This window comes from Bombus vancouverensis, unplaced genomic scaffold, assembly GCF_051014615.1.
Source record: "Bombus vancouverensis nearcticus unplaced genomic scaffold, iyBomVanc1_principal scaffold0064, whole genome shotgun sequence".
In the NCBI taxonomy this organism is placed as follows: domain Eukaryota; kingdom Metazoa; phylum Arthropoda; class Insecta; order Hymenoptera; family Apidae; genus Bombus; species Bombus vancouverensis.
In genome coordinates this window covers 146,762-162,672 of record NW_027468955.1, presented here as the reverse complement: position 1 = coordinate 162,672, position 15,911 = coordinate 146,762, and the positions used below count along the sequence as shown (strand labels likewise).

The window sequence follows — 15,911 nt, the reverse complement described above, 5'->3', positions numbered from 1 at the left end:
TTCCAAGATGCTCGTTGCCGTATGACTTGTGATAGTCTGGATGAGGCCGTTGTTGCCAGGGTGACTTCGAAGATACGGTCGAAAGCCCGTTGCCTGGATGGCACGTTGTCCCCTTTGTAGTCTGGATCGCCGTCTTCCTCGCCGATGCCGAGCGATTTCCAGGTGAAATTCACGACCCCAGGAAGTGACGTGAATCTTGCTTCTGGAAGTGTCGTTAAACACCTCGGCCCAGGAGGGATCGTCGAAGGGGACGTCGGTGATGCTTGGTGAAGATTCATCAAGCGCGGTGCGGCGGTTTGAAGTTGCCTGGGAGGCTGGACTCCCCCCGATGACCCGCTCGAATCGCATTCTCTTAGTAATGACCCTCGGTGGAGAATGACCGTTGGATGTCGTGACCGTGACTAGCCGTGTGCACGGTAGCGTTCCTTATGATTCCCTCAGCTCCTGAAGTGGTGCTTGATCGGGTGGATCTCGTATCCGACTTCGGGCTGTCGATTGGTTCCGAGTCGTCTGGAGTCGTTCTGCTTGGTAGTGGTACCATCCGCTTGATGCTCCGTTCGAGAGTACTCGTCGCTGTTCGAACGATAGCCGTGCGTATGATGCCGTCCGCGCCGGGTTGGGCCTTGATGATTCTACCCAATGGCCATTGCATCGGGGGGACGTTGTCTTCTCTGAGAAGGACGATGGTGCCTTCTCGTATGTTGTGACTGCCCTTGCTCCATTTGTTCCGGATGTGTAGCTCGTTGAGATACTCTCGATGCCACCGGCGCCAGAAATGTTGTTTGAGTTTCTGAATATGTTGCCAGCAGGAGAGACGGTTGGATGGCGTATCCCTGAAATCTCGTTCTCGGAGACTGGTCAGTGAATCTCCGATGAGGAAATGGCCGGGAGTGAGAACGAGGAGATCGTTTGGGTCAGAAGATATCGGCGTCAGCGGACGGGAGTTGAGGATAGACTCGACTTCGGTGATGAGGGTGTTAAGGTTTTCGAAGGTCAAGAGCTCGTTACCGACGACACGTCGGAGATGTCGTTTGAAAGACTTCACTGCAGCCTCCCACAGCCCGCCGAAATGAGGAGAGTTGGGAGGGATGAAGTGCCATTCGATCCGTCGGTCGGCTAAAAAGGACTGGACCTTTGCCTTGTGATCGTCGGATTGCAGGAGATTTCGGAGCTCTTGTAATTCGTTGTTGGCACCAACGAAGTTGGTACCGTTGTCGGAGTAGATTGTCACACAGAATCCGCGGCGAGCGATGAATCTTCGCAGAGCGGAAATGAAGGCCTCGCTGGTGAGATCGCTGACCACCTCGATGTGGACTGCCTTGACTGCAAGACACACAAAGACTGCTACGTATACTTTGATTTTGCGTCGGTTGCGATCCCTTCGTTCCTTGATGAAAAACGGCCCGCAGTAGTCAATTCCGACGTTGGTAAATGGCCGTGACTCTGTGATCCGCGCCGCTGGAAGGTCGCCCATTATGTAATCCACTGGAGGGGGGTTGGCTCTGCAGCAACGGACGCACTTCTTCAGCGTGCTCCAAACTTGACTGCGGCCGTCGATAGGCCAATACGATCTCCTTAGGGCGTACAAGGTAGCTTGCGTTCCGGCGTGGAGATTTAGGAGGTGTTTTTCTCTGCGTTTCCGGTTGCCATTGTTTGTTAGATAAGTGGAATGGTTATAACTTACTTCTGTTGAAGATTGTCCAGTTGCGGCAGGAGGTTGCGTGGTTGCGTTTTAACCACCGAATTTTACCTCTTCAAGAGTGACGATCCTTGACGTTACTGACCTCGCTGGGGGGTAACGCTTCCGCTGCTGGTTATGTTGGATTCACGTGGCCCTGTATGATAGTGGGTGTCACTGGTGTGCGCTTTTCACTTGACGCGTGATGCGGCTTTGAGGATCGAATGATTCGACCGGTTACGTGTCCACACTTTTCACTTGTCACTGAATCCGGCTCGAAAGATCGAATGTTTCGACCGGATGGGTGACAAAACTATCCACTGCCACTGATAATCCGGCTCGAAGGACCAAATGTTACGACCGATCGCGGAGAGACGCGGTCGCGAAGAAAACGCGTCAGCGAGAGGCGTAAATTCTCGCTACGATTCGGTGAATCGACGCCGCGAAGTAGTCGTTCCCCTGTTTCGGGTAGGATAACAGAGGTGGTTGATTGAATCTGACACAGTAATAAGTTATATTTCACCGTTTATTCCACAACTTATAACGAGGATAGTTACACTGGTGCGTACAGACGAGATTGGTAGAGAGCCAGCTCGAAGGATGCTGCTCGTTCGAAGGTTGCAAAAACACTGTCCCTGGGAGACTCTGCTGTCTCGGTGGAAGGCTAAGGATCGGTCCCTCCAGCGCACGGGCCCATCGGATTTGTTGGAGCCGATGTTATTTAGGAGAGCGAGGGATTAGCCTTCGTTTTTAATTGCTCAAACGAAGGGTCTTAATTGCCCTCGAGAGAAAGTGATTAACGGGGGAAAAGTTGCCGCGTACGTGACAAAAAACAACTTTCCCTTGTCCTGCCGTGGTAGACAATAGTGTTTAGAAACTCCTCGGGACCAGATGTTTGTTTTTGTTTAAAGGACCTTTTCTCGTAAATCTATGATTTATGGACGGTGCTTAAGGATAATGAGGGTACGCCATGCGGACGAGCGGACCTCTGGTGTCCGTCTGGCCCGCGGTGTGTGACCTGGGCCAGGCAGAGAGTCGCGCGGCGTAACACCAGGGTTTTCATAAATTTTCACTTCCCAACGGAAAGCGAAGGTAATGAATGAATGGTTCTACAACGAACGCTTCCACAACTATAAATCTATGTATATATATACATACATACATGTATATGGTTTTAATTAAAATGAACATCTTCTTCTAGCAAACTTATTTAAAATTCGTAAAAATATCACATAATAATATAAAACAATCAAGTAACATTTTAAATATTCCATTGAAAATTCTAATAAATTGTTTAATATAAGATCGATATAATTCATGCTGAATTCATTGTCTGATATCCATAATACAGGCAATTTATAATACAAAATTTTATTATAACTCTACATGAAAAAATTTCAATTATAATACTGTAGAAATATATTTTCCAGTTATTGTTCTAATATCAATATACTGAAGAGAAAATCTAGACTAGTCTCTGTCTTGAAAGATATTTTATACCCTGAAAGTACAGCGTTAAGACCCTGATTGAAACTTTTGAAGAGACTCTGTTGAAACGTAAGAACGCTGATTGAAAGTTCATCAGACGAGTCATTGAAACGAGTTTTCTTGATCGAATAGCAAGTTTGTCCTGCAGACAGCATTCCAATTGTGAAAATCGAGACCAAAGAAACTCAGGTGACGTGCATTAACCCTGAATCGATGACTCAAGCCGAGGTTGGAAAAATTTACAATTTGTTGGACAAAACAAGGCCAAGTTGACGAGATTCGTGAGCAAGTGGCTGGTTCGTTAATGATTTGGCGTTCGAATTTTCTTATTTCTATTCTAATTATCAAGGTCGATTAAACGATTGATCACGAATATTCGACGGAAATATTGAGAAAGAAGGCTCGATCTGTACGAATGTAAATCGTATTTTAATCAATGACTTGAGAAAGTGAGGTATTGATTGAAACTAAGATAAGTGATACTAATTCGTTTCGAGCGCGTAACAAATTACATCATCGGATTCATTGATTTGCAAATAATTCTATATTCAGTTCCGTATTTATAATCGAGCGTAGCGAAGATAAAATGAAAGGGACGTGATTATCCGAGGGTCTCACAACTAGAGGAAAATCGATGGGAACGAGGAAATCCTTAATTGTAGAAACTGCGTAGAAAATACCGTGGAAAATATCATATATATTTTAATAGAAATATTTTTGTACTTTTTTTTAAACATTAAGACTTTAGAGCTTTAGAAGCTTTATGTATTAGTATACGTATTTATACAGACTTTGAAATTCCTAACAAATTTCTCTAGATAGATGCGGATTTTTTGTATTGTTTCGTATGTATACTTGTGTCACTTTTCTTTCTAACGATATTTAGTTAAAAAGTTCGTCTATATCATTTATAATAGATTTTGTTTTTATTTATATTAATGTTAATTTTATATTAATAAAAATCACTGAAATTTTCAGTATCATCATTATTTAGTATCATCGAATTTCTTTCTTCTTTATGTTCCATATTATTATTAAAATTCTCTAATAAACATTCAAATATCCTATAGAATATTTCCATTATTTTTCACGTATTATTTGCAGTCATATTTTCCATATTTTATTATCGATAAAGTTTGAGTTGGTTCTTTAAATTCCTATTCAACATTCCAGCTAACCAGTCGATATCAATAACACGTGCCTTTCTTCCTGCCAGGATTTATAACTTATTCAAGCAGAATCTCACTCGACCAGATCGTTGAAAGCGTAGAATTCGATCAACTTCATACAACTCACATACAAACTGCAGATAATGCTAACAGTGGGAGGAAAATATGAGACTGCAAAGCGTATAAACCTAGTAGTTTATAAAAGCATTTACATATTTGCCACAGAAAATTTATATGTATGTAGAATATGTGTTATATAAAACATTCTGAAATTTCATTAGCATTGTAATGATTATATTGGTAAAGTTTGAAGCATTTCTGAAGATGCACATAGAAGTTACGAGATATTTAATGCAAACATTTATTTAGTACAAATATACAGCATAAATAGTTATCTTAAACATGTAATAAATGGTTATCAAATATCGGGATTTATTAATATAATAAATGTTTGACTATTTTTATAATTAAATATTTTTGTAATTACTGTGAAATATATAATTACGCTAAATAATTTTGTATCTTGTATATAGATTTTTAAATTTACTTAATTGAAACTCTGCATTATAATAACCGTATTTATAATTCTGACGTCATATTCGATATAATTATTATATGACTTTATTACGATCCTAATGAAATTACAATATATTCATGAATATATAACAGAAACGTAATAATACTTTGTTGTACTAATTATGATACCATCATATATAATAAATATAAATAAATAAAAAATGTCTATAAATGCTAAGATACTTTTACGAGCCAACAGGCGAGAAGGAAGAAACGAAAGAAAAGAAAGAAGAGAACGAACGTTAATCAGTTTCGAAACGTTAACAACGTCCTTGCGTTGGACGGTGCTCGCGTTTATCGATTGGTCGCATTGCGAGATATCGGTCAGATTATTATTATTAATACGATCGTCTGTAATTTATCTTTGCTAACTGTGCCGCACGGAATCTTCGTTTACAATAAATGAGTTGTCGCTTTTGATCGAACGGTAACACGATATGAAATTACAGGGTGACGGAAACAGCTGGGAGAAAAGCGAATACTTTTTCTGCGCGAATAATGTAATGTTAAAGGCAGTAAACCTTGAGAGGCGAAGTGATGAAACGAGTGGTCTCAGAGAAGCTTCTTTACGTCTTCTTCTCCTTTCTGTATCCTTTCTATGAGAATAATATCTCGTCTTCAGAAGAGATCTCCTCGCCCTATCTACGCGTTGTAAAGGCAATACAAACTGAATGATACATATATTTAAAAAACGATATTTTGTTGGTTTTATGAATATTGATTTTTATAACGTGAGGTTCTTCTACTCTTATTTTCTATTAAATTAATGATACATATATTTTAGAATGGCTGTCGCAATGGTGATGATGATGATGGTGATGATGATTTGCGAAAGAAGATGTTGAAAATTACAGACAGCATAAATAATATTTAGATTTCATGGAAGTTGATTTTTGTAATGCTAGGTTCTTCTATTCTTATTTTTCATTAAATTTCTATGTAGAAAATTATTAAACATTTGGATATAACTGGGAGATTATTTCCGTTCATGCGTACCGAGTTACTCGATGGTCTCGTACCGAAGCTGATAACCAACCCAGATTTTCAGGAAAGCGATTAATAGCTTAAAATTTATTCGTGCGAGATAATAATCCAAAATGTAGTTAAAGTTTTTAAGCATTGTTTGTTAGGATTACGAGAAAATGATGAATTAACAGTTATGTATAGACACGTTATATATATGTAGGAGGTCCAGAGCGTATTGGAAAAATTTACGGCGAATTAAACAGGAAATTCCGAGATATTTGCTCAAAATATCTGATTTGTGGAATTATCCTATAGCTATTTTATTTAATAAAAATTAATTCAGGTAATTTTAGAGAATAGAAATATCTGAAACTCGTGATTTAAACGAACGTTCGTCATTTTGGTTTATTGTGAATTATAAATTGGTTCATTATGAAGCATGAAAAGTAAAATTCAATGGTACAAAGTGATTTTAAATAAGGAAGCGAGTTCCATGGTAAACATGGTTCGAGCATCGCAATTATAATAAAGCAAAAAAAAAAAAAAAAAAAAGAAACAACCACTGAGCGGTAATTATCAGGAAGCCACTAGTTACAACTAATTGAAGGTGATTCCGGATTAGAAGCAAGCCACTATTAAGTGGCTAACACGGTTGCTTCATTAAGAGCAATTACTCCCTATTTTACGGCAACTACAAATAGACGTTGTTCACTATGATATATTTCCACGTGTTTATCGCATCTTGTCCTGTTATGCGATTAAAGAGTTACAACCTTGCGTTTCTAATTTATTGGAAGTATACGCACCAGACATTAATTTCGTCTACGTATTCGTGAAATTGCGAGATTCATTCATCGCGAAGGTCAGTTCAATTGTTCAAGATAACTTCTCATCGTTTTAATCTGTTTTCTTGTACGAAAATAGAGTAATATTTACTTGTCATTGCACTGTGGATATATATCGATATGTTCGTTCAGGAAGTCAATTGTTTTCATCGAATTAGACTCGACTTTCCGTAGAGAATGTTCGTTTCGACATAAATATGTATCTCAGGCTTATCGATCTTTCAATATCTACCATAAATAGCTTAACAAGGTAACACACGCTCGTGTTTGAATTATGTAAATGATCCTTTGACTCTAACGATCCGTTTATTCACAGTTAATTTATGATATTGCTAGTTACGCGTGATTCTACCTTTTGTATCTTTAAGAAATACAGGGTGATTGGTAATTGGTGGTACAAGCGGAAAGGGGGTGATTCTACGCGTAAAAAGAAGTCGAAAGTATAGAATAAAAATTTAAAAATTTAAAAATTTAAAAATTTAAAAATTTAAAAATTTAAAAATTTAAAAATTTAAAAATTTAAAAATTTAAAAAATTTTAAAAATAACGTCAATTGAGACAACGATCTACAGTGAGATCCGTTATAACGAGACGTGATAAAGTGCACGCGTACCGAGCGAAAATTCAAAGTCGATTTTCTCGAAAACAAAGCCTCAAACGAAAAATTTTTATTCTATATTTTCGACTTCTTTTTTCACGTAGAATCATCCCCTTTCCGCGTGTACCACCAGTTACCAACCACCCTGTATAATTCGTAAATAGAAACGTATTCTTGTCGATAAGTATCGAAACACTTACGGAAATTTAAATGGGCTTGAACAATCATCGGGAAATTATTAAAGTCCTTGTTATTAGATCTAAACACGATTTAATCGTAGAACTAAACACGTTTGTTAAATTAATCTATATATTGTATATCTACTTTTTATATATTTGTAACTCAAATTTTTCTTCTTCATATTGCGTTAAGTTGCCCCAAAAGTTTCTTTCGTTTTATATTATTTTATTGAATTACGTATGATCTATTTTGTCCCAATGAATATAATTCAATAAAATAATATAAAACAAAAAATAGTATGCGTCTATTATCTCCTTACGAGACGAAAGAAATTTCTGCGACAACCTAATATATTGTTCCATTCTTTATTCACAGAATATTTCTTTTACAGATGATTCTTCTAAATATTATGTTTTTTATTCCAGTATTAGAATACGTTGGACCAAAGTGGAGGACATTCGTGGCGAATATGTCGATCGCAATATTCTTCACATTTGCAACTTGCATTCTACCCTGGATCGCCTATTATTTGGCCGACTGGAGGATGACCTGTATTGTCACCTCAGTTCCTCTTGTTCTAGCCGTAGGTACGCCATGGTTGATACCGGAAAGCGCTCGATGGCTGGTCAGCCAAGGTCAGATAGACAGGGCCATTAAAATCCTTGGTAAATTCGAGCGAATCAACGGCACCAAGGTGCCCGATGACATCTATAGACGATTCCGGGTAAATAAACCGATTACCGCAATCTTTTCCGTATTTTCTACTTTTATGATCTTTCCTGCTTTATGTGCGTTCTATAAATACCAATTTATATGCCTTTAAGCATATCATATAATCATTTTCTTTGAATAGAAGTCTAATTGGGTCTTTTACGTAATGAAAATTTGTTTACAACCTAGTAATTTTATATCTTATTCATCACCTAAATTGCCAGCGATAAATTGCTGTCAATTTCTGTTATTGTCTGTTATTGTCTATTTCTGTAATGTTATTTATTGAATTTGTATATTGTTTTTATCTTTGAAAATTTTTATACAAATAGATTAAACATTTGGAAACTGCTCAGTCTATGAATAGATCATGGCAATATTAACATTAATGTACGATATAAGGAGATAATCGACTTTCAGAGGTTTGATGTTTTATAAAGTAAAATGAAAAAATTTGCGAACGTCCAAGTAAACTATTTCGAAAGGATCGTCTCATACAAATATAACATAAACTTTCTTCCGGATTTTATCGTAATCTTTGTACACATAACAGATTCACATAAATTTGTAAGAAAAACAGACAAACGACATTAACTAGTTAAAAATTTGCTAATAACAGGAAACCTGTGCCAGAATCTGCAAAGAGGAGGAAGCAGACAAAATGTACTCCGTGTTGGATCTATTTAGAACGCCACGACTACGGAATATCACGATTCTATTTATTGTTATTTGGTTCGTATCGCTATTAAACAGATATCAAATAGATTGACGTAAAATCGGAATTGTATCTTGTAAAAATCTCACGAACAGTTTTATATCTTTTGTCTAAAAATACTTCATTTCTGAAGCAAGGAATTTGCTTCTCACATGAAATATGATAGCGTGCTTTTCTTTATCATATGAAATTGTTTTACGAAATATAGGATGGCGATTTCTTTGGTGTTCGATGGTCACGTACGAAACGTCGATAATTTAGGCCTGGACGTGTTTGTTACGTTCACGATTGCTGCAGCAACCGAGCTGCCTGCTGACACGTTCCTCACGCTCGTTCTTGATCGATGGGGCAGAAGATGGCTGGCGTGTGGTTCCCTCGTCATTTCTGGTATCTTCAGCATCTGGGCTTCTGCAGTTTCCAATAGTACGTACATTTCGTTTTTATATATACACCCTTCTATATTACTGATCAATCTTCTAAATAACCTAAGTCGATAATTCTGACTTAATCAGACGAATATTTTTCATTCGTATAACATTGTGCTTTTTGAAAGGAAGAAAATGTATATTTTGGAATATTTATAACATGCAAATGCTTGTAGATTATTTGCTACATTGCTAGAATAGTTTCCAAGCCCTATCATGTATCCGTTGTATAGATATTTTATTTCCCCTTCTACTGCTTTGATCATAAGATCGCTTCGTATTTCCGCATATATCAAAGGGCGTTGGCAATAGTCCTCAAAATGATGGGCTTCAGCGCTCCAGCAGTGCTATATGGCTTTCAGTAGCCGTAATCCATAATACAATCCCTTAGATTCAAATTGGCTAGATTAACGTTTTATAGATAAGAAGCTTATTGCTTGTGCTTAGCTTAGAGCTAAGCACGCTTATATTAAGCTTAGCAAATGCTTGTATCAACTATTGCAGACAACCAGACAAATTACAGACAGATAAAATAATTTCTTCCCTTTTTATTCCTTAAAATTTTCTAAAATTATTTCATGAAAAATTAGAATTAAAAACTAATGCTAAAATTTTTTCTTCAGGTATATATACAGCTTCTCTGGCAATTCTCGGTAGATTTTGGATAAACATTTCATACAATATCGGTCTCCAATATGCGGCTGAAGTATTACCAACTGTGGTTAGAGCTCAGGGTGTAGCTTTGATACATATAATGGGATACGTTGCTAATATCCTCGCACCCTTCGTAGTCTATCTCAATGTTGTGTCCTCGTTCCTACCTCTTCTTGTGCTGGGCACACTCGAAATTATGGGCGGTCTTCTGACTCTCTTTTTGCCGGAAACATTGAATAAGGATCTTCCGCAGACGCTGCAGGACAGCGAGGATTTTGGAAAAGATCAGAAGATGTGGGATGTACCTTGTATCGGAAGGTAAAATCACATAAAGGAACTTTCGGTCTCCTTTTTTCAAAGATATTCACAGATCTTCAAGCTCGAAGTTCAAGATTCTCAAGCATTCTGTTAGATCTACATCTTCGTATGCTTTCGTATTACTTTCTTCTTAAAATCTGTTAAATCTCTCAAAAGAAAACTGGACTATCTTCTTTCTTCAAATGCTTTTTAAATCTTTTGAACAGAAGAGAAGGATCGAGTTGGGAAGTTATTCAAATCTTTAAGCGATTGGATTCAATATTTTTAAACGCAATGTTTTGACAGGAAACGCGAGGACGAGGAGACACCACCGGTTGCCATGTTCCGATTATTTTTTAGATGCAGTGCGAGGAATTCGATGAGAGCGTCGCTTCGCGGTGAACCTTTAAGGAGTAGCATGCTACGGAGATCGAGTATAAAATCGAGGAAAAGCGAAAACTCGATCACAGAGGTCGAAAGGCTGTAGCGAAACGTTTACCACGAAGTACAATATTTGTCGCGTTGATCTCGAGCAAAGAATCTTTAGTCTTCCAAAAACGTGCAATACATGTATTAGAGTAAGACAAGTTACTGAATCCAGGAATCTTAAATTCCACCGTCATTAATATTCATTATCACAAAACAGCGGATTTTTATGCAATTATGGGTGATTCGAAGATACGAAAATTTATAGAATGCGTATGACGCAAAATTTTGTAAAATATCCAAAAGTACAGCACTCGATGATATTTAATGGATAGAAACATACTTTTGCCCAAGTCCTTTCGATTGTATCAAATCTTTCAATTGTATTATTGTATCCACGAAAATATGCATTTGCATAAAGATCCGCAATGCAATTATCATCGCAATTTTTCATCAACAATGATTGATTAAAAATTAAATCATTAGGCGAGCGAATAAAAATTAGAGTAAGAACGTAGGTTAAAGTAATTGTCGTAAATTGTCGTGGGTAGTTAATGTTAAAAATTAGTACTTTCCTTTGTTATAAAAGTTCCTGAAATTGTTCGTACAAAAGCTGCATCTTATAGAATATAGTGCAATAATCGTTATACTAGTAAAATAATAACATCATAAATATACAAAGTATATTAACGAGATGAAAATAATATGGACAACGTGGTGTATGGCCACGAGTTTTGTACATATGTACGTGTAAGTATTCGTAGATCGATTAGCAATCGCAGAGACCTCGGGCGCATGTCACGCGACGAGATAGCGCGATTATTTTTATTATGATGTAAATCGTTCTTAGATGTTTTGTAATAAAACTTGCCAGTAAAACCTTCCCTGGATTCTGCTAATAGTTCTTCACCACTTGTTCCTTAGTCGATTGAATTAACGATACAAATAAGTATGAGATTATCTTAGGAAATCTCATTAATATTTTTGTCGACATCTGCGACGTAAAAGCGGGGTAATAATATTTTGAAGTTTTGACGACGCGTTGCTTACTATAGATATTGTCTGTACAGGATTCATCAATTTTTAGAGAGCCTAGTCTCGCCGAGATGGAGATAATCCTCTTTAAAGCTGAACGTTTTAACACGTAATCCCACTAGCAAGCCATTGCAAAAATGATATTTCGATTAATGATGGAAAATCGCTTTTGAAGACAGAAAAATCTTCTTCGAAGGAAAAATTTGACCTAAATCTTTCGAATAAAATTAACGTAAAATCTGTGTTACGCCACGAGGCTTACCACAGGCTGTATTTTCTAACCGTCGCTCGCGGCCCTACAGTGTCGCAGGCAGACCACCCTATCTGCCCGTCGGATCATATACAATGTATCGACGAGAGCATAGTTGTTGCCAAGCAGCGAGCTCTAGAAACGTCGATTTTTGATCGTTACGTTTTTCACACAAGAAGAGGCACGTGATCATAGGCGCGAGCGGTGGCGTGACCCGAGCATAGTGGGGGTCATCTTCCAAATGAGACAAAGGAACAATCGAAGGGGATCTGTTCCTTCTGACGAGTCAAACGTGACACTTCGACAAATCTGACGAGCAAACGAATTTATCTAGAGATATCGTAAAGTCGAGTCAAATTTCTGTAACATATTCATCATATTATTGTAAAATATATCATTCTATGTTAACCTGTTAATACAGTGTTACATTCATTAAACCACCTCTGTTGTCTTAACCGAAACAGGGGAACGACTATTTCGCGGCGTCGATTAACATAGTCGTCGCGAGAATTTACGCCTCTCGCTGACGCGTCCTCGCGACCGCATCTCTCCGCGAACGGTCGTACCAACTGTAACAAAGCATTTATTGACAAATTTAATATCTTTCTCCATAATCTCCATAAATCTGCAATACCCTTCCTTTGTATTTGTGTGCGTTATTGAATTGAATAAGACACCGATATAACAAGTTATAAATCACAGTTTATTCCAACAACGTCTCTCCACGAACGGTCGTAACAATCTGTATATAAAATCGATAATTTCAGCATTCAACATGCTGTATATTATAATGCCAAGTTCACGTTATGTTCATAAAGAGTACAGAGATAATCTTCCAAGAAATTTCTCCCTAGAAGTGCTTGAAATCTCTTCTTGGAGAATCTTAGAAATGCGCGAAGAATATTCCAATTTCAGAGTGTTTCGAGAAATATCGTCGAGCTACAAATACCTGGAATTCGAATCGCAGCGAGTATTCGACGTATGCGTGGGAGTCGTTCGTGCTGTTACAGTGGAGAAACATGTTTTTGTTTTTACGGAGGTACAATTCAAGACTAATTGTAGATGTAACGCGATTTAAAGCTATAATAAGCGTGGAAAAACCATTCGCGATCGGCCAATTACTTTTTCCACTGTCAATTTATTAATTACGATTGCTTCTGAAAGTTTTCCTACGCGTAACTGCTAAACGAGAATTTTCCCATAGATCCCAGAAATTTCGTACACTTACTTTGCCATACCAGCTACCACAAGCAACCAAGAAAATATCGATGTCTTAATTTTCGCAACTTTCAGACATTCTTGAAATTTAGATAAATACAAATACAAATGCAAAATAATGCCGTTATAGATAAATACAAAAATTTCGAAGTTTTCCGCTTCTCAGAGAAATTTTGCTTGCATGTGTACGCAGTGCTCAGAAACTCGGCAGATTTAAGCCTAAAAGGATTAAAATTCGATGAAAAGATTACGAGATAATAAACTTCAAAGTCGATTACCACGGAAGTTTACATCGTGTGAAAGATTAAAAGGAATATTCTGACGAGCAGCTCTTAATAGTTTCAGCGTCTAATCCTCTAAAAACGTGACATTAATTGTTCGTGCCAAAGAGGCAGCTACGAATTGCAAAATATCGCGAGAATTCGATCTCGACGGGCGTAGAAAAGGCAGGGGCGGGAGAACAAAAGAGGATAACGTCTCAAATTTAAAAATGCGCTTGTCACATGATTTTTAAAACTTGTTTTTTTCGGTATCTAAAGCACACTTACAAACACGATTTTTTTTTTTTAATTCGGTGAGCCGCGGAGAGCTGAATACGACTTTCGTATGGAAAGTCACGAAGGTACGATACGTTATATTTTTGCGAACTACTTACTTCATCTAGTCGGTTTTTTTCTTCTTTTTTCTTGAAGGAACGCATGGTTCTATATCGCTCTCTTTCTCTTCATTTTTTAATTTTCACGTAGGAGACTTATCCGCCTCAAGTACGTATTATAATCTTTTATTGTAGACCATCGACGAAATGATTCTTCTCGATACCGTTTAGTAGCATCGTTATGGAAAATTCTTCTCTCTTCTCATTTTAATTCCCTTAACAGTCAATGGAATCCGATGCTATGCGCACAGCTACGTACGTGCAGTGCTATATCATCTCTACTCCATAAATATCGTTCACTGCCCCAATGTTAAGGTTCAATATACGAGAGTTCGCGACCTTTATCGTAGTTTCTGTCGCTAATTAATATTAACGTGATGCAATCTGAAGCGTCGAGTAATGAATATGCCCCTCTAGCGTGACGAATTATCAATCATACATGTTACGAGACGATTGTACCATTATTCGGTGCCAACTAGTAAGGTTGCGGAGAAGCATGTTGTCGACGACAGACGAGATTAATCTTACTGATTGCAGTCTTGACACAGACACGCACATATGTAAATGGGACACTTGTAAAGTTTCTATCACGATCGTTGTATTCTTTTTTTGCTTACGTAAAATGTGAAAGGCATTGTGACTCGTTTGCGATCATTGATAGTTTGTTTGGTGAGTGTGCTGTTATGAGTGGGATTAGTAGATGAAAAGATGATTTAACGTGGCGATTTTTATGATTGTAAATATTGACATCTTTTGACGCCGATTTGTATGTTTTTTTAATATTAATATAGAGTGGAATAGATACACCATTGGGTATTAAATGTTTTTAATCTTTCGTTTCTAAGCTTTAATTAATTACGTTTCAGAGTTACTCGAATGAACTATATCTTAAAGAATAAAATTCGAGTTTGATTATGCGTTCGTAAAAATTGGATTAAATTTGAGTTATTGCCACTTGAAGACACTTCGTTACAATAATCATTGTAAATAAAATTAAGAAGTTAAGTAAAACTAGGAACATTATATTTGTCTACGATTTTTTACATTTCTGCGAGACGCACATGTTTCATTGCTAACGAAATAATTAAGTTTATTATAAAATATGAAGGTAAATACGCTTCGTATTAGCAAGTTAATTTTCGAAAGCTAAATGTAGATATTATTATTTGAATGTCATAAATACCCGATACAACAAGTACATACATGAAGTGACACACACTTGTGTATTCATGAGTTTTTAATTGCCTTCTACGAGTTTACAAATTATAAAATTTTATAATTACAAATTACACACTCGAATGATAGATTATTTAAATATTTAAATACGTGTAATAAAATTTCGATTTATTCGATAAATATTATGTTCAGATAAACTCTCCGTTTTGTCTACTTTTCATATCTTTTGGAATCTTGTTAAAAAATAATGAAAAATGGGGTTCGTTATAAATTCATGATTTAGTTAACGATGTTCAAGGACGTTTAATCTGAAGGATCAGAAGGAAAATCACAATCGTTACGAGACAACGTGAGAAAATTTAATGCCGCAGATTGTCTGAAATCAGCCATAATCGCATTGTTACTTACTGAGCGATTCTTAGATCCTTTAGTTCTGTTTGTTTTGCCGACGAAACACGTATAACATAATCTGTTACCGATACTAGGTGATAAATGAACAATAAGGAAGTGAAACTGGTAAATTCCATGAAGGAATACATTATCAGTTTGGAAAAGATAGATGATCAAGATAGATCACGATCATTATGTATTAGTATGGCAAAATGAAGACTGAAATATTTGTACAATATTACAGTAAATAATTAATAACAGATTTCGTGTTAATAAAATGATAAAAAATATTAAATTTAGGTTTAATATTTTAAGCATTTAAAAAAGATGGAACAGAAAACTGTGATAAGCGTTGATCTTTGAGTATTAGATGGTACGATAAGTATCGTTTTCGAAAAAAGAGTATTAATAAATGTAAAGCATTTTAAAAATGAAAATTTTCCATTAGCGAATTTCTCG

At 36.7% G+C, this 15,911-nt stretch overlaps 2 protein-coding genes across 2 annotated transcripts; one reads left to right on the top strand and one right to left on the bottom strand.

Annotated features, from left to right (window-relative positions):
• Positions 1-352: 352 nt before the first annotated feature.
• LOC143304916 (uncharacterized) lies at positions 353-1,474 on the bottom strand. The gene has a single exon (XM_076627455.1). The coding sequence runs from the start codon at positions 1,472-1,474 to the stop codon at positions 353-355; it is 1,122 nt and encodes a 373-aa protein (XP_076483570.1).
• A 7,406-nt stretch (positions 1,475-8,880) lies between these two features.
• On the top strand, positions 8,881-11,028 carry LOC117162148 (organic cation transporter-like protein). Its single transcript, XM_076627478.1, has 2 exons — positions 8,881-10,323; positions 10,609-11,028. Exons 1-2 carry the CDS (start codon positions 10,106-10,108, stop codon positions 10,787-10,789), a joined length of 399 nt encoding a protein of 132 aa, XP_076483593.1. The 5' UTR covers positions 8,881-10,105; the 3' UTR covers positions 10,790-11,028.
• The last annotated feature ends 4,883 nt before the right edge of the window (positions 11,029-15,911 follow it).